Source organism: Nyctereutes procyonoides, unplaced genomic scaffold, assembly GCF_905146905.1.
Source record: "Nyctereutes procyonoides isolate TBG_1078 unplaced genomic scaffold, NYPRO_anot_genome, whole genome shotgun sequence".
Taxonomy (NCBI): domain Eukaryota; kingdom Metazoa; phylum Chordata; class Mammalia; order Carnivora; family Canidae; genus Nyctereutes; species Nyctereutes procyonoides.
The window spans coordinates 14,700,240-14,725,152 of record NW_026575155.1 but is presented as its reverse complement, the minus strand read 5'-3'; the positions used below and the strand labels follow the sequence as shown (position 1 = coordinate 14,725,152).

General features: G+C 60.3%; 1 protein-coding gene across 2 annotated transcripts in view; it reads left to right on the top strand.

The window, feature by feature from the left end:
* The window catches only part of PRDM15 (PR/SET domain 15), a 63,993-nt gene that overhangs the window by 25,366 nt on the left and 13,714 nt on the right, over positions 1 to 24,913 (top strand). For both annotated transcript variants that reach the window (XM_055313726.1, XM_055313725.1), the window contains exons 6-18: positions 2,908 to 3,009; positions 4,365 to 4,589; positions 8,650 to 8,779; positions 10,835 to 11,016; positions 11,147 to 11,241; positions 11,592 to 11,679; positions 14,367 to 14,534; positions 17,182 to 17,276; positions 19,246 to 19,377; positions 20,986 to 21,120; positions 21,724 to 21,887; positions 22,776 to 22,855; positions 23,112 to 23,231. In XM_055313726.1, coding sequence (XP_055169701.1) covers positions 2,908 to 3,009; positions 4,365 to 4,589; positions 8,650 to 8,779; positions 10,835 to 11,016; positions 11,147 to 11,241; positions 11,592 to 11,679; positions 14,367 to 14,534; positions 17,182 to 17,276; positions 19,246 to 19,377; positions 20,986 to 21,120; positions 21,724 to 21,887; positions 22,776 to 22,855; positions 23,112 to 23,231 — 1,716 coding nt within the window. The remainder of the gene's footprint in view (positions 1 to 2,907; positions 3,010 to 4,364; positions 4,590 to 8,649; positions 8,780 to 10,834; positions 11,017 to 11,146; positions 11,242 to 11,591; positions 11,680 to 14,366; positions 14,535 to 17,181; positions 17,277 to 19,245; positions 19,378 to 20,985; positions 21,121 to 21,723; positions 21,888 to 22,775; positions 22,856 to 23,111; positions 23,232 to 24,913) is intronic.

Below are 24,913 nucleotides of genomic sequence, written 5' to 3'. Positions count from 1 at the left end.
CAAGGTGGGGCGATTATCTCTGTTTTTGGGGCAGAGGACACGGAGCGCAGAGAGGTTAGGGAGCCTGCCCTGAGTCACAGAGCAGGAGACAGAGGAGTCGGGATTCAACCCGGAATCTGGCTCCAGGCTGGGGCTCTCTACCCTGTGGCGGCCTCCTCTAGATTTGGGGTGTGCTCAAGGACACATGTGTGTGCATCTGTGTGTGTGCAAGTGTGCTCGTGTGTGCACCTGTGCATGTGAGTGTGTGTATGTATGTGCTCAGGTGTGTGCAGGTGTGTATGCATGTGTGTGCAAGTGTGTGTGCATCTATGCTCACGTGTGCATGTGAGGATGTACGTATGTATGTGCTCAGGTGTGTACAGGTGTGTATGCATGCGTGTGTGCATCTGTGCTCACGTGTGCATGTGTGTGCACACATGTTCCAGGAAAGACCCAGTGAAGGTCATATGTGTGATTTGCCCAAGTCCACCGTTCCCATTGGAAAAGCACCCCCAGCTTTGTGTCCTGCCACCCCAGGGTGTGGGGCATCACCGTGGGAAGGGGGCCCGTGGAGCTTAGATCCTGCCCCGTCCCTGTTGTGAGTCCTTGCGCCTCAACCTGAGACCACATGAGCTCGCCGCCACTGCCAGGCCACGTCTTTGGCGTGCACGCACAGTGGTTCATATCCTCGCCTGAGGCCGCCAGGGGCGGTCGCACCTGTTGTTGCCACAGTTACTTGCTCAGGGGCATAGATAACCCTCTTTCTCTCTGACACGCGCCCACGCTGCGGGACTCCGACAAGAGGATGGGTTTCCTTTTTAGTGTGAGCCCGATGTGATATAAGCAGCTCTGGAAGGCTCCGGCCTGTCCCGTGTGGTTGCAGCTTTGTGGCCTGCCGCCCCGGGGAGCCCTCCTGGCCGTCCCTGTGCCGGTGATGGGAGACGAGTCCAGGCGGCTGCCCGAACCAAGCAGACCTTCAGCAGGCTCGAGCAGCAGAAGGCTCTCCCAGCCGCGGAGCCTGAAGTCTAGGCTCTGGTGTTGGCAGGGCCGGTTCCTCCTAGAGGCCTCTCGCAGCTTCGGGTGCTGCCAGCAGCCCTTGGCTTGTAGGTGGCATCACCCCGATCCCTGGCCCTGCCCTCGTGTGGCTTTCTCGCTGCTGTGTCTCTGTGTTCTCTCTTATAGGGACACCAGTCACTGGATCAAGGGTCTGCCCTACACATATGACCCCATCTTAAAGATATCTATCCGCAAAGACCCTGTCCAAAGATGGCAGGCAGATGTGAATTTGGGGGGGACGCCTCTTGTATCCACTATGAGCTGGGGAGCTGAGAGGTGGAGTGTGAGCCATGAGGGTGCCCTCGGGGAATGTGGGCGGGGAGCCAGCTGGCCTGAAGGCCTGCCCCGTGGCTCTGCTGGCAGAGGAGCTTGCCACCTTTGCGGGGATACTCAGAGGGAGGCCAGGAGCTTTGTGGGGTGAAGGGGACGGGAGGGATTTGGAGAGATCCACACCTGGAGTCTCCTAAGCCCATCCTTTAGGATTTGCTGAAAGCAGGTGCCTGGCCTGGCCCCAGGGAGGCAGTGGCGCGTCCTGCTGGGCCAGGCTTCACTTTTGAGCGTGGTGTGGCTGTGCTCACGGGTGCCGTGCAAGATCTCCTGGATCTTCCTGACTGGGCTTTGTCACGGGCAGGATCCCTTCGGGCCCTCCAGCTGATGCGCGTGTGCCCCCGGGACCGGCCAGACTGCACACTGGGGTCAGGGTAGGAGAGGCTGACCTTGTCAGCTGGGTCCTACACGGGGTCTCACGGCCCACGACACTCCAGGGCCACGTCGGAACAAGGTTGTTGTTCTGCTTGCTTTTACCTACAGGAGAACTCGAACCTGAAGCTGAGTGTGAGAAGGTAGATTTTCATGAATTTAGCCTGGACTGTGTCCACCAGTACAGCCGCCTCCTTGTGTTCCCCCAGCCACCCTCCTGGGGAGTCCTGAGTTGACTGTCATTCGTCCTGTGTGTTCCTTCCAAGAACGGGGGACACGACTGGTCATCACGTCCCCATCCGCTAGAAGGCACCATCCCCCTAAATGACAGTTTGAATCAGGAGAGCAAATAAGGTGCTCTGAAATTTTAGAAATACTTTGTAGGGTTTTTTTTTTTTTCACTCTTTTTGGGGAGAAATAGCCCAAAAGTATTTCATAGAACTGCCGTGAAAGTTCTTGACACTGTTACCTGGACAGGAAGCTGGTCCTCTGCATCCTTCTGATGACCTGGATCCAACAGGTCAGGACAGGTCGGGAGAGGGCTTAACCTCTCCTTCCCCGTGATGAGACCTCAGGTCTGCATGTCCTTGAGACCCCAGCAATGAGTGGAGGGAAGGGGCCCTCTTGTGGCCATCACCGTGCCTTGGGGCCAGTGGCCTGGGGACAGGGCAAGGTGGGCGGGCCTTGGGGACCACCACTGTGTTCTAGAATTGTGTGTGTGTGGGGGGGGGGAGCGGTGGCGATGGACCAGGAGCTGTCTTCCCATAAATGACTCAGAATCTTTCTTGGTGAGCATCAGAACTGTGGAGGCTCAATTACCTTCATTCCGTCTCTTTTTCACATTTGCTCCGAAATCCATCTTTGTTCTAGAAATCAGCCAATACGCAGGTGGCAGAGCTGACCTCGAAACACACAGCAAAGTCAGGGGAGCTGGGACTGGGGACAGACCCCGCACTGGGCTGCTCCAGCTCCACCTCTCTGTGATCAGTTTCCTCACCTGTGAAACGGGGACGTCCCTGGGGACCCGAGGTGTCCACGCGTGCGAAGCCCCGGGAGCAACACGGAGAGGGGAGCTGTGGTTACTGCCTTGATAGCACGGGCCCCAGGGCGCTGGGCTTTGGGGGGCGGGGGGACGTGCTGCTGTGCATCACCCTTTCCTCCGCTCTTTTGAAGCTGCAGGCACCCCAGAAAGCAGCGCCGCCGTGGAGTCAGAGCCCAGCCAGTGGGTGTGTAAAGTGTGTTCCGCCACCTTCCTGGAGCTGCAGCTCTTGAATGGTAAGCGCCGGCGTGCACGCAGGGTTGCCAAGTGCAATTGAAAAGTCCAGGCGGGGCGCACTCCCGCGTGTGCTCCAAGCGGCGCTGTCGTTTCCACGCCGTCCCTTTGCACAGGTGGCGACGCACGGTCGGCCGATGTTCCCTGACTTTGGGTGAACAGCCCCCTCCTGGGCCGCTGTGTAGACCCCAGCCGTGTTCCCCAGAGCTGCTCACGTGTGAGCACCCCAGGCCCTATACCGGGACCTCCGTCAGCTCCTGCCTTTACACTTGGCCTTGAACGTGTTTCCCGCTGCGCACCTTCTTTCTCTTTAGGCTCCGTGGTGGGGGCGGCCAGGCTCTGTGTCTGATCCAGCCTTTCCAGGTGTTGTCAGGCAGGTGGGCTCATCGATGGCTTGTTCTGCTGTGTGGCCGAACTGCCAAGCCCTTCCCAGGACACATGGCGCGTTATGCTGTGTTTGCTTTTGCATTTTCTTTCCCTCCCTGGATCCAGCTCCTAGAGGGCACTTACCCCACCCCAATGACCCTAAATATGCAACAAATGAAGAAGTAACAGCCCCTTCGTGCTGAGTACTTGTGTGAGCCGGTTAAGATTCTCATTGGGGAGGACCGGCCCTCGGCCTCAATGTGTGCACCGGTGCCGTCGGTCCTTTGAGTGTTGCTCCCCACCTGTCCTGTGGGTCGTCCCCACCTCCTCCTTCCTGGTGCCCTGCAGGCCTTCATTGAAGGGCACTTGTCTCTTGAACTCCGTACCCATCCCTGCCTGCCTGGCTCCTGTGGCTTTGTAGTTATCATTCCTTTGCGGGGGCCTCCGAGGGCTTTCTTCAGTTGAAAGTGAAACAAGAGGGTTTTTGCCTTTGTGCAGTATTTTTTTTTTAAGACAATATTGTTTCTCACAAGGTAGCTATTTCTTGCTATTTCTTTGTAGAGGCTACATTTTTTTTAAGTAATTGTGATATAAATTCATCACGAACGTTGGAAAATATAAGTAGGTATGAAGAAGAAAACGAGCGTTGTAGTGCCAGCGTCTGGAGAGAGCCCCAGTGCCGTGTTGGGACGCCCGCCCTTCTGCGGTTTTTCCTTGCACAGACACGTGTATACGTGCTTGTACTTTTTATAAAACGGTGTGCACTTTGAGCCAGCCCTGGTTTTATCACCTAATTTAGCTTTTTAAATAGTAGTCCTGTTTGGTGCAGTGAAAGTGCTTTAATTTTCAGAAGCAGTGGAAATAAAGTTTATTTACCTGTGGAAGGTCCCATTGTTGGCAAATGAAGTTAAAAACAAACAAAATGGGGAAGGCAGTGGGCACACGGACGGGCTGCCTCATGTCCCTGTGCATTTGCTTCCCTCTGCTGCAGAGCACCTGTTGGGCCACTTGGAACAAGCCAAAAGCCTTCCGCCAGCCAGCCAGCACGAAGCCGCTCCTGAGAAGGAACCAGAAGTGCCCCGAGGGGAGCCTCCTGCGGCTCCCAAGAGTGTCAGTGCCACCAAAGAGCAGAAGAAAAAGCCTCGAAGAGGGAGAAAACCCAAAGCATCAAAACCTGAGCAGCCACTAGATATCATAGAAGGCAAGGAGCCTGCAGGTGAGGGCTGGTCCTGGGGGAGGGGCCGGCAGGTGGAGAGGGTGGTCCTGGGGGAGGAGCCGGCAGGTGGAGAGGGTGGTCCTGAGGGAGGAGCCGGGAGGTGGAGAGGGTGGTCCTGGGGGAGGAGGAGCCGGGAGGTGGAGAGGGTGGTCCTGGGGGAGGAGCCGGCAGGTGGAGAGGGTGGTCCTGGGGGAGGAGCCGGGAGGTAGAGAGGGTGGTCCTGGGGGAGGGGCCGGCAGGTGGAGAGGGTGGTCCTGGGGGAGGGGCCGGCAGGTGGAGAGGGTGGTCCTGAGGGAGGAGCCGGGAGGTGGAGAGGGTGGTCCTGGGGGAGGAGGAGCCGGGAGGTGGAGAGGGTGGTCCTGGGGGAGGAGCCGGCAGGTGGAGAGGGTGGTCCTGGGGGAGGAGCCGGGAGGTAGAGAGGGTGGTCCTGGGGGAGGGGCCGGCAGGTGGAGAGGGTGGTCCTGGGGGAGGGGCCGGCAGGTGGAGAGGGTGGTCCTGGGGGAGGAGGAGCCGGGAGGTGGAGAGGGTGGTCCTGGGGGAGGAGCCGGCAGGTGGAGAGGGTGGTCCTGGGGGAGGAGCCGGGAGGTAGAGAGGGTGGCCCTGGGGGAGGGGCCGGCAGGTGGAGAGGGTGGTCCTGGGGGAGGAGGAGCCGGGAGGTGGAGAGGGTGGTCCTGGGGGAGGAGCCGGCAGGTGGAGAGGGTGGTCCTGGGGGAGGGGCCGGGAGGTAGAGAGGGTGGTCCTGGGGGAGGGGCCGGCAGGTGGAGAGGGTGGTCCTGGGGGAGGAGCCGGGAGGTGGAGAGGGTGGTCCTGGGGGAGGAGGAGCCGGGAGGTGGAGAGGGTGGTCCTGGGGGAGGAGCCGGCAGGTGGAGAGGGTGGTCCTGGGGGAGGAGCCGGGAGGTAGAGAGGGTGGTCCTGGGGGAGGGGCCGGCAGGTGGAGAGGGTGGTCCTGGGGGAGGGGCCGGCAGGTGGAGAGGGTGGTCCTGGGGGAGGAGCCGGGAGGTAGAGAGGGTGGCCCTGGGGGAGGGGCCGGCAGGTGGAGAGGGTGGTCCTGGGGGAGGAGGAGCCGGGAGGTGGAGAGGGTGGTCCTGGGGGAGGAGCCGGCAGGTGGAGAGGGTGGTCCTGGGGGAGGGGCCGGGAGGTAGAGAGGGTGGTCCTGGGGGAGGGGCCGGCAGGTGGAGAGGGTGGTCCTGGGGGAGGAGCCGGGAGGTGGAGAGGGTGGTCCTGGGGGAGGAGGAGCCGGGAGGTGGAGAGGGTGGTCCTGGGGGAGGAGCCGGCAGGTGGAGAGGGTGGTCCTGGGGGAGGAGCCGGGAGGTAGAGAGGGTGGTCCTGGGGGAGGGGCCGGCAGGTGGAGAGGGTGGTCCTGGGGGAGGGGCCGGCAGGTGGAGAGGGTGGTCCTGGGGGAGGAGGAGCCGGGAGGTGGAGAGGGTGGTCCTGGGGGAGGAGCCGGCAGGTGGAGAGGGTGGTCCTGGGGGAGGAGCCGGGAGGTAGAGAGGGTGGCCCTGGGGGAGGGGCCGGCAGGTGGAGAGGGTGGTCCTGGGGGAGGAGGAGCCGGGAGGTGGAGAGGGTGGTCCTGGGGGAGGAGCCGGGAGGTAGAGAGGGTGGTCCTGGGGGAGGAGCCGGCAGGTGGAGAGGGTGGTCCTGGGGGAGGGGCCGGCAGGTGGAGAGGGTGGTCCTGGGGGAGGAGCCGGGAGGTAGAGAGGGTGGTCCTGGGGGAGGGGCCGGCAGGTGGAGAGGGTGGTCCTGGGGGAGGGGCCGGCAGGTGGAGAGGGTGGTCCTGGGGGAGGAGGAGCCGGGAGGTGGAGAGGGTGGTCCTGGGGGAGGAGCCGGCAGGTGGAGAGGGTGGTCCTGGGGGAGGAGCCGGCAGGTGGAGAGGGTGGTCCTGGGGGAGGAGCCGGGAGGTAGAGAGGGTGGTCCTGGGGGAGGGGCCGGCAGGTGGAGAGGGTGGTCCTGGGGGAGGGGCCGGCAGGTGGAGAGGGTGGTCCTGAGGGAGGAGCCGGGAGGTGGAGAGGGTGGTCCTGGGGGAGGAGGAGCCGGGAGGTGGAGAGGGTGGTCCTGGGGGAGGAGCCGGCAGGTGGAGAGGGTGGTCCTGGGGGAGGAGCCGGGAGGTAGAGAGGGTGGTCCTGGGGGAGGGGCCGGCAGGTGGAGAGGGTGGTCCTGGGGGAGGGGCCGGCAGGTGGAGAGGGTGGTCCTGGGGGAGGAGGAGCCGGGAGGTGGAGAGGGTGGTCCTGGGGGAGGAGCCGGCAGGTGGAGAGGGTGGTCCTGGGGGAGGAGCCGGGAGGTAGAGAGGGTGGCCCTGGGGGAGGGGCCGGCAGGTGGAGAGGGTGGTCCTGGGGGAGGAGCCGGGAGGTGGAGAGGGTGGTCCTGGGGGAGGGGCCGGCAGGTGGAGAGGGTGGTCCTGGGGGAGGGGCCGGCAGGTGGAGAGGGTGGTCCTGGGGGAGGGGCCGGCAGGTGGAGAGGGTGGTCCTGGGGGAGGGGCCGGCAGGTGGAGAGGGTGGTCCTGGGGGAGGGGCCGGCAGGTGGAGAGGGTGGTCCTGGGGGAGGAGCTGGTGGGGGGAGAGGGCTGGTTCTGGGGGAGGGGCCGGCAGGTGGGGGTGGTCCTGGGCTGGGAGCCTTACCAGTGGGAAAACTAGTCTAGAGCGTCCAGGTGGAGATGGAACCAGCCTTCCCTTTGCCCCTACGTCACTGTAGAGCCCAGTTCCCGTGTGACCCAGTGGGCAGTACACAGCATGTGCTCACTGACCAGGTTCCCCGTGTCCCCTGCGCCCCGTCAGGACAGAGAGCACTGCCATCGCCCCAGGCTTCCCTCCCTGCCTTTGCATGCATCAGTCCTGCCCACCCTGGGGCTTCTCGTGAATCCCTCTCTCCGGGCTCGGCCCAGCACTTTGCTCGCGGCCTGTGGAGCGAGAGTTCCCCACACTGCGGTTCTGGCCGTTCGTCCTCTGCTGCGAGCGGCGTTGGTTCCCCCACCTCCCCCACCGTGCGCATGCCCCACCGTGCGCTCCCCCATCACCTTGCATCCAGGCCGTGGCTGGGCCCATTGCAATCATATCCTCAGTTGAGTTTGGAGGGACTGTGACCCAGTGTCTTGGGTGTGCGGGGCCCGTGGCTGCTCGGTCCTCGTGTGGCCTCTGCCAGCACTGCCTGGTGCCAGCGCCCTCCCCCAGTCTCAGGTATCAGGACCGGGTGGGACGTTGAGAGCGGGGTCCCCTCACTGTCTTCCTAGTGGCCACAGGGCACTTCGCTGCCTGCACAGCCCTTGTTTCTTTTCCCGAGTGTTTATTCTTTTCTGGAATGAAAAGGAGCTCAGAGGAGCAGCATTCACGTAACACTCTGGGCGACTCTGGGCCTCACCCTCTCCTGCAGCCGGCTACGAGTTCGAGTTCTCCTCAGAGCCCATAGACGGACAAGTGACATCAACCGCCCCCCCTCCGAGCCGCATCCCTACTTCTCTCTACCCAGGCAGAGAAGAGGCGAGGGGAGCCGAAAGCTGAAGTGATTCTTTCCCTAATTATTACTTGCATTAGGAACACACGTAGGAAGCAGGCGTAGTGGTGGAAACCAGCGCCTAAAGTTTTTCGTGTTATCTTCCCATGTTTCAGGCCAGGATCCCCGTTACCGCAGTTATTTGGCATCTGACTCTCATACAGAATGATTATCTGCTTTTGAACATACGATGGCACGTCTGATGTTAAACGTTTGTATTTCCAGCTCCCCGTTGGGAGTAATCGAGTACGTGAAAAGATCCCGCCGTGTATCAAAATGCTTTGGTTTGGGCTGGTAGGAAAAGGGACCGAAATAGTGTTTTGACTGCTGTGGTTTCAGGAAAGAGTCACACACTTTAACTTCAGCGTTAAGGATAACATTTTGCTTTTCTAAACAGGTAAAAGTGTGGATTCCAAATATCCCTGGTCTGTCTGTCTTCTTTCATCTGTGTGTATCTTGCAACCCAGGCCTACGACTTTGGCCGGGCTGCCGTGCGCTTGGGTGCGTCCTCCCGGTCCGGTTGTGTTCTGTCCCCCGCTCCGGCGATGACACGGCCTGTCACATCCCCTTCACACAGAGCAAGTGGCCGAGATCATTACCGAGGTCCCGCCGGACGAGCCCGTGGCCGCGGCGCCAGATGAGCGGATCATGGAGCTGGTGCTGGGGAAGCTGGCCACCACCACCAGCGACGCCAGTTCAGTGCCAAAGTAAGTCCTGCCCCAGCCCTCGGGGCGCCAGTGTGGACGGCTGCTCCGTCCGGGCGCGACGGTGCCCCCAGCAGGGAGACTGGCTCACTCCTGGTGCGGGGCCTTGGGTGTCCTTGGGGAGCAGCAGGACTGTTCCGGAACTCAGGAGCGGAGGAGTAGGTTCTGTGTGAAAGTGGTTAAAGACAAATTTTTTATTTTTATTTATTTATTTATTTATTTATTTATTTATTTATTTATTTATTTTTTGTAGTGAAACACACATCACATAAAATTTGCTATCTGGGCAGCCCAGTGGCCCACTGGTCTAGCACTGCCTTCAGCCCAGGGCCTGATCCTGGAGACCCGGGATCGAGTCCCACGTCGGGCTCCCTGCATGGAGCCTGCTTCTCCCTCTGCCTGTGTCTCTGCCTCTCTCTCTCTCTCTGTGCCTCTCATGAATAAATAAATAAAATCTTTAAAAAAAATTTTATTATTATCTTGAGCACTATCGAGTGACCGATTTTGTGATGTTAACCTTGCCGTAGCTGCATGACCTTCACCACCGTCCATCTGCAGAGCATTTCCATCTTGCCAAATTGAAACTCTGTCCTCATTAACTCCCCATTTCCCTCTCCCCCAACTCCCCGCCCTATCTCTGTCTCTGTGAAGACGGAGGTCCCTTCTAGGAGGTAGCTGTGTCTCTGGCTTCCTCGTATGACTACAGCCGTACAGTATTTGTCCTTTGGTGCCTGGCTGTGTCACTTAGCGTGGTGTCCTCCAACCCCTGTTGGAGCAGCTGCCGGACTGACCTTCTGTATTAAGGCTGGACATTATTCCATCACATATATATGTATATATATATATATATAGAGAGAGAGAGAGAGAGAGAGAGACCCTATTTTGTGTAATCATCAGTGGACACCTGGGTGGCTTCCACCTGTTGGCTACTGTGAATAGTGCTGCTATTATAAAACAATTTTTTTAAATTTTTATTTATTTATGATAGTCACAGAGAGAGAGAGAGAGAGAGGCAGAGACACAGGCAGAGGGAGAAGCAGGCTCCATGCACCGGGAGCCTGACGTGGGATTTGATCCCGGGTCTCCAGGATCGCGCCATGGGCCAAAGGCAGGCGCCAAACCGCTGCGCCACCCAGGGATCCCTATGAAGCAATTTTGTATTGGAATTTCTGTAAATTTAACACCTTGCTCTATGTTTTGTTTTTTTTTTTTTTTTTTTTGCAAACAAGGAAAATATTTTGTATTTTATTTTTTAAAAAAGATTTCATTTATTCACTAGAAGACACACAGAGAGAGACAGAGACACAGGCAGAGGGAGAAGCAGGCTCCATGCGGGGAGCCCGATGCGGGACTTGATCCCAGGACCCGGGATCACGCCCTGAGCTGAAGGCAGTTGCTCAACCACTGAGCCACCCACGCGCCCCAATATTTTGTATTTCAGTTACCATTTTTGGGTAAATCTTTGCTCTGACGTTGAATAGGTTAGTGACGTTGAATTTGGGGGGGGGGAGGCTTTTTTGGAGTGCCCCTTACACTTCTCACAATGTACCTGGTCCTGTTCCTCCTGGAACCATGCAGATCCTGACAACGGGGACTGACGTGCTGTCAGAGGCGGTGGTGCCACCTGTTGATCACTCTACTCTGTCTTCTTGCCGGGAGGACTTCTGTGGCTTACTGTCAGAAATACTTTCAGTAGGAAGAAGAAATTTTAAAACTTGGGGTCAGAGAAAGCATAAAGCAGAGAAGAGGCCAGACCGAGTGAGAAACACGACCAGGGTTATTCTCGGGACAGCCTGAGCCGCAGGCTTCCTGGGGGCCCGTGACCATGCAGTCGGGCGCGTGGCGGCACAGAAAACACCGAGGCCGTCATGCATTCGAGGTGTTTGCCCCGTGCACATGCCCCCGAAGCGGGGATGATGCCCGGTACCCTCCCTTCTTTGTCCCACTGAGCCAGGAAGGTTTGCAAGGAGCTCTTTCCCAGGTGACCGTAACCTTGAACTCTCTCTCCAATGACACGGTCCGCCCCCTGTCTTACCGGGTGTGTGTCTGCCCTGGCAGGTTCCCGCACCATCAGAGCACCACCATCACCCTCAAGAGGAGCCTAATCCTGTCGAGCCGGCACGGCATCCGGAGGAAGCTCGTCCGGCAGCTGGGGGAGCACCGGCGAGTCTACCAGTGCAGCATCTGCAGCAAGATCTTCCAGAACAGCAGCAACCTGAGCAGGCATGTGCGCTCACACGGTGAGTCCCCCCCCGCCCGCCGCGGAGCCAGTGAGGGGCTGCCCTGGCCCAGGACGGGTCCAGAGGTGGCATGCACAGCCCTGGTACCTGCCCGGAGCCCTGAACCGGCTCATTATCGGTTGGCTCTTAGGTGACAAGCTCTTTAAATGTGAGGAATGTGCCAAGTTGTTCAGCCGCAAGGAGAGTCTGAAGCAGCACGTCTCCTACAAGCACAGCAGGAACGAGGTGGGTGGAACCCGGGTTCTCGGCTGGCATGGGGCTCGCGGCCCACGGACAGGATGGGCAGCTGGGCAGGAGGACCCTGTCTCGAGGGAGGAGGAGGAAGGGGAGGAGGGGAGGGTGTGGGTGCAGGGCTGGGCGAAGACGGGCGGCGGGAGGAGGGAGGAGGCAGCAGGCTCCCGTGGGCTGGCGTTTGCCCCGCGGGCCCTGAGCGGGGCCTTCTTCCCGGGCAACTGGGTGGCCAGAGCGAAAACTTGCTCCTGTGCCCAGAATTGCGAGGGAGAGGGGCAGACACACACGGGGAGGCGGACGCGGGGCCCGTCCTGCCTCTCGCTGACGGTGCTCCCCGTCGCCAGGTGGACAGCGAGTACCGGTACCGATGCGGCACCTGTGAGAAGACCTTCCGCATCGAGAGCGCGCTGGAGTTCCACAATTGCAGGACAGGTGAGCGGACGCCACTCTGCGTCGGTACCCCCGTGGCCGCCCCGAGTGTGCAGCGCTTCCAACCAGACCGCCTCACCGCTGTCATGTCCCTCCATTCGATCTGCTTCCAAGCAACTGTTACTTGTCACCTGCAGGAGATGCAGGGGGAAGCTTCCGTGTGTGGGGAGGGTACCATCTCACTTCCTCTTAGTGTCCGGGGGAGGCTGTCCGTGTCCCCCCGTCCGAGGCTGCTGTCAAGCAGGGGGAGCAGAGGTGTGGCATTGTGCTAGGGCTACGTGAGAAGCCCGTGGAGGTGGGTGGTGACCTGGGAGGGGAGCTCTGCGTCGCGCACGGAAGGGCCCCCTTGACCATCAGCTCTCTGTTAGCGGTTGTCCTGGCAGCACCCGGGACAGGCCGCAGCTGCCACCCTGCAGAGACCAGTTTGGCTCTGAGCCTGCTTCTGTCCACCAGTCTCAGAAAGCTCCTTGTGGGTTGGGGCAGACCTGTGGCCAACGGGGCGCCTCTGAGCCGGGGTTGGGGTCACACTGCCCCCAGCAGGGAGTCACTGGAGTGCTGGCAGGGGGCAGGGCAGGGAGCCCTAGCTTTGCCGGAGAGGCCGGGCCCCATGTCAGCTTAGAGACCTGCCAGGTTGGCCCTTGGTTCTCAGCTTCTGTCCCGTTGAGTCTTGTGTGTGCATCACGTGGACGTCTGTGTTGGTTCTTGCCCCCCCATCTCTCAGAGACCCCTTAACCAGCATTAGCTAACCCTCCGCTGCCCGTCCCCCTGTGTTCGGGTCGGAGGGCTCCTGTTTGAAGCCATGGCTTGTCTCTTCACTGAGCCTCGCTCCCAAGACGGGGCTCCTCTGAGTGGCAGGCGAGGCTCGTTTTTTCTGAGCCTTAACCACCCTGCAGCGTCCATGGCCTTGGCACGAAGTCGTGGCCTCGGAAGCTTCCAGGTGAACTGGCCCTGTGCTGCACCACCTGCGTCCTGAGCTCTGCACCCCCAGAGCTCCCTCAAATCTGGGGGATATCCACCTGCTATTTCCATTAGCGGAGGGTCTGTCTGGATCCCCGGCTGTGCCCGTGGCCGGAGTGGGGACGGCGCCCCGTTCTGCAGGTGCACGGCCCGGTGCCAACCCTGTGCCCCCAGCTGCTCGGTGAGGTACACTCCGGTTGTCTTCCTACCTCAGTTTCTCTGGATGCAAATGAAACAAAGTGATAAAAGACATCAGAGAGCAGCTACCGCTGCCCGTCAGCCTATGGTCCTGTGAAAGCAGGCGTTAGTTTTCTTTTCATTATATAGAAATAACAGGGCCACGGTGAATTAAAATACTTTTTCTAATTTCCAAGGTTAGAAGTTTCAGGTGGAAAACAGAATAAACCTGGAACTGAGCTCCTCTGTGTCATGTGTCATTTGCATCCTGTTATACTTTTCCGTAGCATTGATGTTAAGAACTTGTTCCCTCTAGACCGTTAAACTGAGGATTTCTATGACACAGGGAGAAGCTTTTTGAAATGTGGGGACTGATGGGTTTTGCTCAGGGGTTTGCTCGGCAGGACCGGTCCTGGTGGCTCATTCAGGCGGTCCTCGTACTGCCCATGGCCGTCCAGGTAGTGCCGGAGAGCGGCACAGGCTCATGTCCAAGCCCTCCAGCCAAGCGTCTGTCAGCCTCCCATGCAGCCCAGCTCCCCCCGAAACCCACCATCCCCTCTCCCAGGGTCCCTGCCCCTCCACCGGTCCTGAGTAACAGGTGTTTGCTCTTAGTTCTGCATTTTATTGAAACATAAATGCGTGTGAGCCACGGCAGGGAGGCCACCCATGGTGTGGCCACTGGTCCCGGATGGCTGAGCCCTTGGGAACGGGTGGAAGTGGGTTCTCTGTAGGCACTTGCTGGCACTCGTGACAGAGAAGGCTGAAGCCCCGGGACTCGGGCCACCTGCCCGGTGGGAGGCGCACCTGTGCTGTTTAGTACCAGCCCAGCGGGGGGGGTGTGAGTGTGAGTGTGCAGGGTGTGCGGGTGTGCATGTGTGAGTATATGAGATGTTCGAGGGGCATGTGAGTGTGGGGGTGTGTGGGAGTGTGGAGCATGTGGGGTGTGTGCATGTGTGATGTATGGCTGTGTGTGTGAGTGTCGGTGTGTGTGAGAATGGAGGTGTGGGGTGTGAGTGGAGGTGTGAGGGTGAGGGTGTGTATGAGAGCATGGGGGGGTGTGCCTGTTAAAGAGGGACCTAGAACGAGACAGTAATGTGGACGGTGGGAGAACCTGGGCATTTGTGCATGTGGGACAGGAGCGGGGGCAGAGCAGGGACAGGTGACAGGTGGGGGTGGAGCCTTGGGCGAGGGGAGCCGCAGCTTCCTGAGACCGGGGGTCGGGGCGGCACTCAGGTTGGGTGCAGGGTGAGGGCCCAGACCAGTGATAGTTCAGGCCCGTCTGCTTTCGAGGAATCATCCCCAGACATGGGGGGCATGGGGGACAGGGTGGGGCCTGGTGCTGCCAGCAGAGGGGCTGGTGTCGCTCCCCACGCTGAGGACCGGCTGGCTCCGGGGGCACCTTGTATGCTGTGTGCCCCGGTGCCCGGCCCAGGGCTGCCCAGTGCGGGCCCTGCCTTCCCCAGGGCCTGGGTGCCGCTCCCACGGCCAGGATGCCGATCCTGTATTCAGTGTCACTTACCTAAAAGCTGCCGTGTGTCTGCTTGCTCTCCGGACAGATGACAAGACGTTCCAATGTGAGATGTGTTTCAGATTCTTCTCCACCAACAGTAACCTTTCCAAGCACAAGAAGAAGCACGGGGACAAGAAGTTTGCTTGTGAGGTCTGCAACAAAATGTTCTACCGCAAGGACGTCATGCTGGACCACCAGCGGAGGCATCTGGAAGGTGAGCGTGGCCGGCCGCCCTGGGCACCAGCTCCTGCAGCGGGGACGGTGGGGCTGGGCGGGGGACAGCCAGGGGACGGGGGGCGGGGGGCTGCGCAGGTGCCGGCAATGCCACTCTGGGATGGAGTTCGGCTCAGGCACAGAGACATACTGGCGGGGCTGAACACTGTCGTGTGCTAGCGGGAACCCTTGGAAGCGTCCTGAATGCTCCACGGTGGGGAGGGGGTTAAGGAAACCCGACTCACTGTAGGATGGAACGCGTTTTTCTCAAAGCCTTTTGCTATCTTGAGAAAATGCCTTTGATGTGACTAGAAAGTAGGGAGAAAAAAGTGCATGCGATTGGGTTTGGAGAATACTTTCAGCGTTGTGTGCGGAGTGCAATGTTCTGGGCAGACGCCATGCCTCAGATGGCCCGTGCCGTCTGCAGGGGGGTACCGGGGAGCTCCCCGTCTGTGTGGTGGGCTGACAGGAAGCCAGCTGCGAGAGGAAGACGGGTGTCAGTGGGGTCAGGTACGGAGCGGGATGAGGGGGCCGCGCCATGACGGGGTGGGGGGAAATGGGGAGGAGGGGCGTGCTGCACAGACTCCCAGCGGCTCCGACCCCCGAGTGGAAGTGGAAGGTGCAGACACCAGGAGCAGGGAGGTGCCAGGGCTGCAGGCGTGTGCTGAGCGCCTCCGCCCAGACTTTCTTAAAGAACCGGCCCAGACAGACCCTCTGAAAATTGGCATTTCAGGGGCACCCTGGTGGCTCAGTAACTGAGCATCTGCCTTCGGCTCAGGTTGTGACCCCAGGGTCCTGGGATCGAGTTCCGCATCGGGCTCCCTGCAGGGAGCCTGCTTCCCCCTCTGCTTGTGTGTCTCTCTCTCTGTCTCATTAATAAATAAAATCTTAAAAATAAATAAATAAATTGGCATTTCAGTTGTAATAATCCCGATTATTACAAACCAGAGCACCTTTTTTTTTTTTTAAGATTTTATTTTTTTATTCATGAGAGACACACACAGAGACAGAGGCAGAGACGCAGGCAGAGGGAGAAGCAGGCTCCATGCAGGGAGCCCGACATGGGACTCGATCCCGGGACTCCAGGATCATGCCCTGGGCCGAAGGCAGCACTAAACCACTGAGCCCCCCGGGCTGCCCAATGAGAGCACCTTTTTATAAAAGTTTGAAAAGAATCATTTTTCTTAAAGATATTTTATTTATTTGACCCAGAGAGAGCACAAGCAGGGGGAGGGGCAGAGAGAGAGGGGGAGAAGCTGACTCCCCACTGAGCAGGGAGCCCGATGTGGAGCTCGATCCCAGGACCCCGAGATCATGACCTGAGCCCAAGGCGGATGCTTCACCGACTGAACCTCCCAGGCGCCCCGAAAAGAATCATTTGATAAGGAATTACAAAGTACATGCTTGTTGAAAAAGAAAGTGAAGCTGCATGCGAGGTATAAGTGGTGCGTGCAGCGCGCATGTCCGCAGATCATCATCCTGCCTTTTCAGAATACGACGAGTCCCATCCCATTTAGGTTCTGCACTCCACGTTTCTACCTGGCTGTTGTTCACGTGGCTTCGTGAAACCCACCACTTTTTCCTCTGTGACCCGTCGGGTGGTGCACTTGGCCTCGCCCGCCAAACCTGGGGCCCACTTAGTGACTGCGTGGCCCCAGGAAGGACACTGTGCCTCAGTTTCCCCCCTAGGCTGGTGGGGGGGCTGACCCAGTCCCTGCTGGTAGAGCTGTAAGCCCTAAAAGTGCCAGCTGCTGACAGTCCTGCCGGACGTCCGAGTCTCCTGACCGACAGGCACCTGGGCTGCACTTCACAACCTTATCTTACATTTTACAGCTGACACCGGGTCAGATCATCTGCGGGAATCAGCTAACGTGTCCCGTGGTTTTTCCTTTCACATCGGAGCAGAACCTAAACCACTGCTTCAGCTCTGGAGCGCTTTGTGCTCCCGGGAGCCTTTTGGAGAAGGATGTGGCCTCACCTCCGGTTTGCTGGGTGTTCTCAGGTCTTGCTCTGCATTCACACCGCGGGATGCGGCGGGAATGTTCCAGAGCGGGTCAGCTGTGCGGAAAGGGACTGTGGCTGTGAATTTCTCGCTTCCATTGAGCGTCCCCGTTACATGCAGGCTTCTAAAAATGTGATTGGATCCCAGTTATAAAGATTTCTGTCTTAAAACCATAAGGGGTTCATTGCCTTTTGGCTTTTCTCCCTGGTCCTAATTATTAACCGATTTAGTTTGCAAGGGTGAACGTAGGTATCTTTTTAATTAAAAAAAAAAAAAAAGGCATCTCTAGGAATCTTGCCCTTGGATCGCATGAAACTCCCTCCTTCCGCGTTAGCTCAGCGTAGCTCTTCTACGTCGTAAAAGTCCAAAACCCCCGCTGCCCTCGTGTTTTCACACGTTTCAGATGCGCGAACCGTGTTACTGTTGCCCGTGGGCAGGCACAGCCCGTCGTTCCCGGAGCCCGGAGGAGCGGCGGTTGGCACGGTTGTGTCCTGTGCCGGGTTGTCCCCGATGTGTTCGCTGGGGCCGCCCAGCCTGTCCCCCCCGACCCCCACCCAGGCAGCCCCGCTGGCTGGATGGCGGGGGCCCGGCGTGTGTGTACTCCGCGTGTATTCACTCTGTCGCTCGGGGGGGGCGGGCATTCCAGGAGTGCGGCGGGTGAAGAGGGAAGACCCGGACACCGGCGGCGAGAACCTGGTCCGCTACAAGAAGGAGCCCTCGGGATGCCCTGTGTGCGGCAAGGTAACGCGCCGCGCTCCCTTCTGGAATCCCAGCATGAGCCCCACCCTGCTGAGCGGTGCAAGCTCAGAGCTCTCCTCCTGGGGCATCAAGGGAGACGTTCCTTAGGGTGACAGCAGGGACTCGGGGCAGCCCCAGCGCCCGCCCGTGTTATGCGCTGCTGAGATGCGTGTCGAGTGAATGAGCTAAGTGTCTCCCCTCCACTGCTTGCTTTCCCCTTGGCACGATTTCCCCCCTAAGCCCTTCTCTTTAGTGTCCGACACGCGTCCCGCTGGTGGCAGGCCAGAGCCCAGTGCGCCCAGCAGGCAGGGAGTCCCCAGGCCTTGGCTTTGCCCTGTCAGAGCTGGTCTCCCCTCTGGCATTTGTGAGTGAGAGCACTGACCCACCCCAGGGCCGCGGGCGCTTGGGGCACGCTCAGTGGACGTCTGCTCCCCGAGTGAGTGAAGCGGGACACCATCCTCAGGGGCAGGTGCCTCCGACATGGGCCGCCCGAGGGCTGACCCCCCAGCAGAGATGCTAGGCCTCCGTGCCCATCGGAGGAGCCTCCCAGGCCACATCCAGCAGTGCAGCCATCCCTCAGCTCTCCTGGGGACCCCATCCCGGCGCTGCCACCCAGGCCACGTCAGGTCGCCCGTAAAACGGTGCCGTTCTTTGTGAGGAAGCGCCTTGGTCTGGACGGAAGTGTGGTTGCTTGTTCCTCAGACTCCCATCCCGTGACTCAGGAGTTTGCAAAGATCCCCCGGGTCCCTGGGACCACAGCTCCCGCCCTCGTCCCTCGCGTATGCCCAGCACCTGCCGCAGAGGGTTCCCCGGGGCTCCGTGCCGCCACAAGGGGGCGGTGTGTGACCGGCAGCCCGCGCTCGGGCGCTGTTGCTCTGTTGCTGCGTCTCAGCTGCGCACAGTCTCCCCGAGAGCACGGGGTGCTGGGGCCCCGGGGCCACGCCATCCCCCAGCCTCCTCCGGGTCTGGACGCTGGAGAAGTGAAGGCTGCCAGCAGGTGGCCAGCCCTGACAGCCCAGCCTGCGGCCACATGGCAAAGTGCCGCATCTTTTGACTTTCCCAGGAGAGAAAATGGGAATCTGTGTTTCTGTGTGACATTTCCTGACCTTTTTCAAACCACAAAGCAGGCAGGTTGGCAGGGCGGTACGGCCCGTGAGCCCCTCTGCCCCGGAGCTGTGCAGGCTAGCGAGGGAGGGCGAGCTGGGGCAGCGGAATGTTCGCGTGAGCCCCGGCAGCCAGGCCCAGCCCTACCTGTGCAGCCCGCTTCCACCCAGCACCCAGAGCTGTGGTCAGGGTGGCGGGCCGCGGGCCGCGGGTCACCTGCAGATCTTGCAGAGCGATGTCCCATGAAGACGTTAGCCTCCCATTCCTTGTGCATCGTTCCCCTTCATTCATCCCTCATGTTCCCCTCCTGGAGCGTGTGGGGTCGGGCTGTAGGAGACCTGCTGTCTGGGGTACGTGGCCCTCGGGACTACCGTCCACACGGAGACGCTGGGGCCTGCGGGTGGCCTCTGCTGCTGCCTCGTCCCCTGAGCTCCGTGCCAGAGGCCGGGGGGCCACAGCATCCCAGCCCGGCCCCAGCAGAACGAGCACAGGGCCCTGCTTGAGCCTCCACACCCATCGCGCTGGAGCAGAAACGGCGCGACGGGGGAATGGGCGTGAATTGTGCAGGAAACCCGGTGCAGAGACCGAGGGTGGCACTCTTCTTTGGTTTTCCGAAGACCGCAGCTCTGTCTGTGATTCTCTGGCTCCTCGGAAGGCCCCACCCTAGTGAAATATTTAAGCGAGCGAATAAACCTGAGCTGGGTCCCACTGGGAGTGGAGACGAGAGGACAGTTAGTTCTCTGTGAGGACGTACGTTCACATTTAGATGCTCGCTCGCTGTGACCCTGCCATCCGGGCGGGGACTGGGCCAGCGTACCGTGTTCTCGCGCCCGGTACGGCTTGTCAGGTCCCGCGCCTCTGCCCGCAGGTGTTCTCCTGCAGAAGCAACATGAACAAACACCTACTGACCCACGGTGACAAGAAGTACACCTGTGAGATCTGCGGCCGCAAATTCTTCCGCGTGGACGTGCTCAGGGACCACATCCATGTCCACTTTAAGGTACCGCCCTTCCCGGCGAGCTCACGTGGCGGCGTGGCCGGCCCTCGCTGTCGGCACCTGGAGATGCTTGTCCGCTTGGCCCCGTGGCTGCTCCTCACGGCATCGGGGGAGTCCCCTGACCTGCTGCATCTCCAGCCCCGGCCGCAGGGCTCGCAGGAACATCCGTCCATGCTGGGCACCTTCTGATGAGAGCAGTGAGGAGGTGGTGGGAGCCGGGGGCACAGCGAGGCCTCAGGGGTCATCATTAAGGGCAGAACGGCCAGTCCAGGGAGCCAACAGGGAAATCCTAGGTGGTGCCAAGGCCAGAGGAAGATGGTGAGCATGTGCCCTGGAGACACACACCCGCCCGCCCGCCACACAGTGACTGTTCCTTAGGAGCTCCAGCCCCCGGTGCAGCTTGGGGTTTTGCTGGGCAGGTGGGACCCCAAGGCAGGGGGGTGAGGCAGGCGTGCAGGAGGCCCCCCCAGTGCAGGTGCAGAACTGCATGGACCAAGCTGGGGCGGGAGGAAGGGCCGAGAGCGTCCAGGAGCCTCAGCCGGGGTGTGGGCGGCACTCAGACCTCCCTGGGACCCAGGGTGCTCATCCACACCCGCCTGAGCCTCCACATCTCTGTCTTGGAACTGGGGGCCCTGAGACCTGCCGTGCCAGGAGGGTCTCCTGGGGATTCAGCTAGACCCAGCGGAGGTGAGGGGCCTGGCCGGTGTCAGCCCCCCAGCGGGGCATGGCGCCTGTCAGGTGCTCGTGCTCAGGCAGCGCTCCTCCAGACGGCGCTGCTGTTCCTTTGCTAAAGGAAAATAGAGGGACCTTGAGTAAGAAATAGGACAGTAGGCCCTTGTGAAAACCTCCCCTCTGGTCAGGAGAAGCAGGAGGGCAGATAGGGCAGCGCACCGTCCAAAGGAAACCTGCCGACCCTGCTCAGAAGCTTGGGTTTTGTTTAAAAATGAAACTCGGCTGGCAGTGGTGCGCACCGTGGTGGCCTCTGCGGGGCAACGGGCAGTGGCGAGGGGAGCAGGCCACAGGTCCACTGCGGCCGTCAGGGGAACAGCCAAGACGGAGAGCCAAGCACGGCCTCCTCTGCCCCCCGCCTGGCCGCTGACTTGCGGCAGCTTCCCAGCTCGCTGCTCATCGGGGGCTTTTCTAGCCCATGACGTGCCTGGTGACGTGTTTCTTGCAGCCTTTTTCAGAGAAGTAAACAGAACCGTAGGGCGGTCCTCGGCAGGTCACACAGAAAGAGGCCTTGGGACCACCGATCCCATCCCGGGGGCAGACGCCGCCATCGTGGCCAGGGACACTAGGCATTCCCAAGTCCAGGCAGCCCCAGGCTCGAACCCGGGGACGCAGGGCAGAGTTTTGGTCGGCTTGGCTGCCCCCTGCCCTCCCCCACCGAGGGCGCCAGCCCCGCATCTGCTGGATTGTCTGAATGCAGGCGGGGGCCTGGTGGGATTCCCGTGGGGTGCACGGGGGGCCGGAGGGAGCTGCCAGGGGCGCAGGGAGGACACAGGACCTGGGAGGGACTTCTGTGCGGCCGACAGGTGCTGGCTTCCCCACGTGGCCCGGTCCCCTTACTGCTGGGGCATGACTAACCCGTCCACGCTTCCTGCATCCCAGGACATTGCGCTGATGGACGACCACCAGAGGGAGGAGTTTATCGGCAAGATCGGCATCTCCTCGGAAGAGAACGACGACAACTCAGACACGAGCGCGGACTCGGAGCCTCACAAGTACAGCTGCAAGCGGTGCCAGGTACTCGCCAGCCGCCTCTGTGCCCGGGCTTGGGGGGAGGCTCGTCCCACACCCAGAGGCCTGGGAGGCCGGCCCAGGGGGTGGGTGGTGTGGTTCCCTTTGCACGACCACTGTCTCAGGCTGGTGACTGGTCTGCAGGCTGCCAAATGGCCGACCCGGGTGGGGGACCCCTGGCTGGAGGTCGTGCTGCACGATTCGGGCAGCTTGCCGTGTGAGCAGTGGTCCCTGCCGTAGGGAAAGACGGGGTTCACTCCCTGTTGAGTGAGGGTCCCGCGTTGTGCATAAGGGTTGGCGGCTATGCGCTCATCGGAGCACCTGGTCGTGCACCCAGCAGGGCCGGCAGGTGTGGGTGAGAGACCGAGGCGGGGTGCTCAGGTGGGTGGGGAGCAGGAGAGGGCCTGGGTGCAGGCTGGTCAGCTGGCGTCCACCTCTTGCACTCCCCCCCCATATGCACTTTGGCCGGGTGCCAGCCCTGCCCTTTGGCGTCCTTTTCCGTCTGGCCCGGGTGGCGAGTGCTCACAGTGCCCTAGTGCACAGCGCTGCCGTCGCTGGCTCGGGGATGGGAGCCCGCCGGCCGCGTGTGAACGGTGTGCCTGTTGGCAGCTCACCTTCGGCCGGGGGAAGGAGTACCTGAAGCACATCATGGAGGTGCACAAAGAGAAGGGCTACGGCTGTAGCATCTGCAACCGGCGCTTCGCCCTGAAGGCCACCTACCACGCCCACATGGTCATCCACCGCGAGAACCTGCCGGACCCCAACGTGCAGAAGTGAGGCCTCCTGGGGCTGGGGGCTCCAGGGTCTAGCATGATGCTTCGGCAGTGGGGTGCACGTCCCCTGCGGGGAGGCAGGGGCTCTGACGGGCGAGTCCTCTCCTCTCCTGTGGCCGGGTCCCGAGGGAAGCATGCTCGCCTCGTTCATCCTGCACTTCGGGGGTCCTACCTCCCTCCCCTCCTGGCCTCTCGGCACAGGTCGGCCGCACCACAGAGTAATGGTGTGGTTCTCAGCCTGCCTATAAAACCAGCAGAGACCCCTTTTTCTGTCTGTAGTTAGGTTGCATGGGTGCCAGCCCTGCACCTGGCTGTAGCCCGCTGTCCGTGCTGGGCACGAGCAAGCGAGGGAGGTGTCCTGCCTTGAGGCGGCGTGGCTGGCTCGGGCTGCCGTAACACAGGCCACAGGGCAGCCCGACAACGAGATGTATCGTCTCGGTTCTGGAGGCCGGAGGTCCTAGACTGAGGGGTCGGCAGGGCTGGTTCCTTCTGGAGGGAGCAGGTGCCCTGGGCCTCCCTCCTGGCTGGTAGAGGCTGCATCCCACCGTGTCCTCACGTGGGCTTCCCGCTGTGGGCGCCTAGGTCCTGGTTTCTGCTTCTTATAAGGACACCAGTCACACTGCCCCACCCACCCCCGTGACCCGACCGTTCACCTAAGCCCTCTGTAAGGACCCCGTTTCCAACCACGGTCAGAGTCTGAGGTACTGAGAGGCGGGACGCCAGCCTGTGGATTTTGAGGGGCGCCCTTCAGGCCTCTTGGAGGTGAAAAGCTCTGTGCCTCTTGCCTCCACGAAGCCTCTTTTTTGCCTCCCCTTTGCTGAGGAAGGGCCCGGGGAGGGTGGACTCCGCCGCAGCCGGGCCCGTCCTGAGGCTGCCGTCTGCCTGCAGGTACATTCACCCGTGCGAGGTCTGCGGGCGCATCTTCAACAGCATCGGGAACTTGGAACGGCACAAACTCATCCACACAGGTAGTGCCTGCCGTCGGGGGCGGGCCAGCCCCGGGGCCCCCGTGCTTCCCGCTCCAGCACCCACGCTCGCCCCCTCCGTCCTTGCCACCGCTTCCGTCCCGGCTCGAGCCCCTGCCCCCGTGGCCCCAGGTCCTTGGGGACCTTGCTGCTGCAGAGGCTGCTGGAGCGCCGGCTGCGTCGTGCTGTGCTTCCAGCCATGCTTCTCCGTCACGGAGGTGGATCCGCAGGTTAAAATTCCGACGTGCTTGTTGTTCAGGTGTGAAGAGCCACGCCTGTGAGCAGTGTGGGAAGTCCTTTGCCCGGAAAGACATGCTGAAGGAGCACATGCGCGTGCACGACAACATCCGCGAGTACCTGTGTGCCGAGTGCGGGAAAGGTACGCAGGCTGGAGCCGGGCAGGTGTGGGTGGTCACCTGCGGGTGGTCACCTGCGGGTGCAGCCGGCATGTTGGAGCCTGGAAACACCTGCCTGTGGTGATGGGGGGGGCAGGGGTGCAGAGTTGAGTCATTTGTGTCACAGACAGGGTGCAAGGAGAGTGTCTAAAACGAGGGGATAGAGGGGAACAGGCTGGGTCCAAAAGGGAGAGGACATGACGCATTCAAGGCACAAATAAATCGCTTTTAACGTGGGGGAAGCCGCGCCACCAAGCATTGTTTGCAGCACCAAATAGTTGTAAGAACGACCGTGTGATCTGCGCATCTGTGCACAGTCCGCGGCGCTTCCCGCCCGCCGCCCGGAACCAACTACGTCTTGAACAGTGGTTCATTGTGGCCAGCGACGACTGTGACTTTCATTTCGATCGGGAAAAGTTAGTTGAATGATCAGAGACATCTTACAAAACGTATCCCATCTCCGTGATTAAAACGAGAGGAGTAAAGGTCATCCCAGTCAGTACACGATAAATTTTGAGCCCGTTTCTGTGTAAACAAAACCAAACCGTGCAGAAGAGGTGGAGCGAGCGTGGAGTTTCTCGGGCTGTGGCCAGCGGCCGCCCGCTGTCTCCGGCAAGGGACTGTCCCCATGCGGACGTGGGGCCCATCAGATCTTTTAAAAGTCTTTTTTTTTTTTTTAACGATTTTATTTATTTATTCATGAGAGACATAGAGAGAGAGAGAGAGACACAGGCAGAGGGAGAAGCAGGCTCCATGCAGGGAGCCCGACATGGGACTCGATCCCAGGACCCCAGGATCATATCCTGGGCCAAAGGCGGCGCTAAACCACTGAGCCACCCGGGCTGCCCAAAAGTTTGATATTTTTATTAAGGCCGTGCTCTCGCTTTATTTGTTTTAAAAAAAAAAAAATTAAACAGAAAAGTGCGAAGAGAACATAAACGTCTCATCATGCCACTCACCGGCCATCCCCCGTTAGCACACGTGAAATAGGATGACGACGTGTGAGAGAGTGGCCCGCAGTCTCCCGAGGTGGGACAGATGGTCTCCCGTCTGGGCCCCAAAGTAACCGTGCACCGGGGCAGCGCGCGGACTCCCTCGTTGGAGAGGGAATGCAGGCACCTCACCAACAGCAAACACTTCTTCCTTGCGGTCACGCCAACCGGCCTGCACGGCAACGTCGTTGCTCCCGCCTCAGACCTGTGACGCTCTTCAAAGGAACCACTGTCACCGTCTTGTAGGAACATTCTAGAGGTTTCTGCGCTGGCGTGAGCGGTGCCCTGGCTCTCCCAGCCCCCTTCCCCACTTATTGGCAGGGACAGTATTGGGCAGGAAAAAAGACGGGGAGGGGCCAAGGCCGACCCTGTGGGGCCGTCCCCCCGCCCCCTGGGGGGGGGGTGCAGAGAGAAGCCACCCCTGGGTCCCCCGGGGACGCCACCACACAGGGCCGAGCCGCATCTCACAGTGTTACGTACCTCATCACGTAGTACAGGTGTGTTTAATATTTAGGTTCGTGATCTTTTTTTTTTTTTTTTTTTTTTTTGCCACAAATCCTGAATACGTTCATAAATGCTGGTGCTGGAACCTGGGCTAACACGTTATTTCACACACACTAAATTATTGGTGTGGTCGCTGCGTTCAGATTACAGTCATTACCGCGTACAAGCAA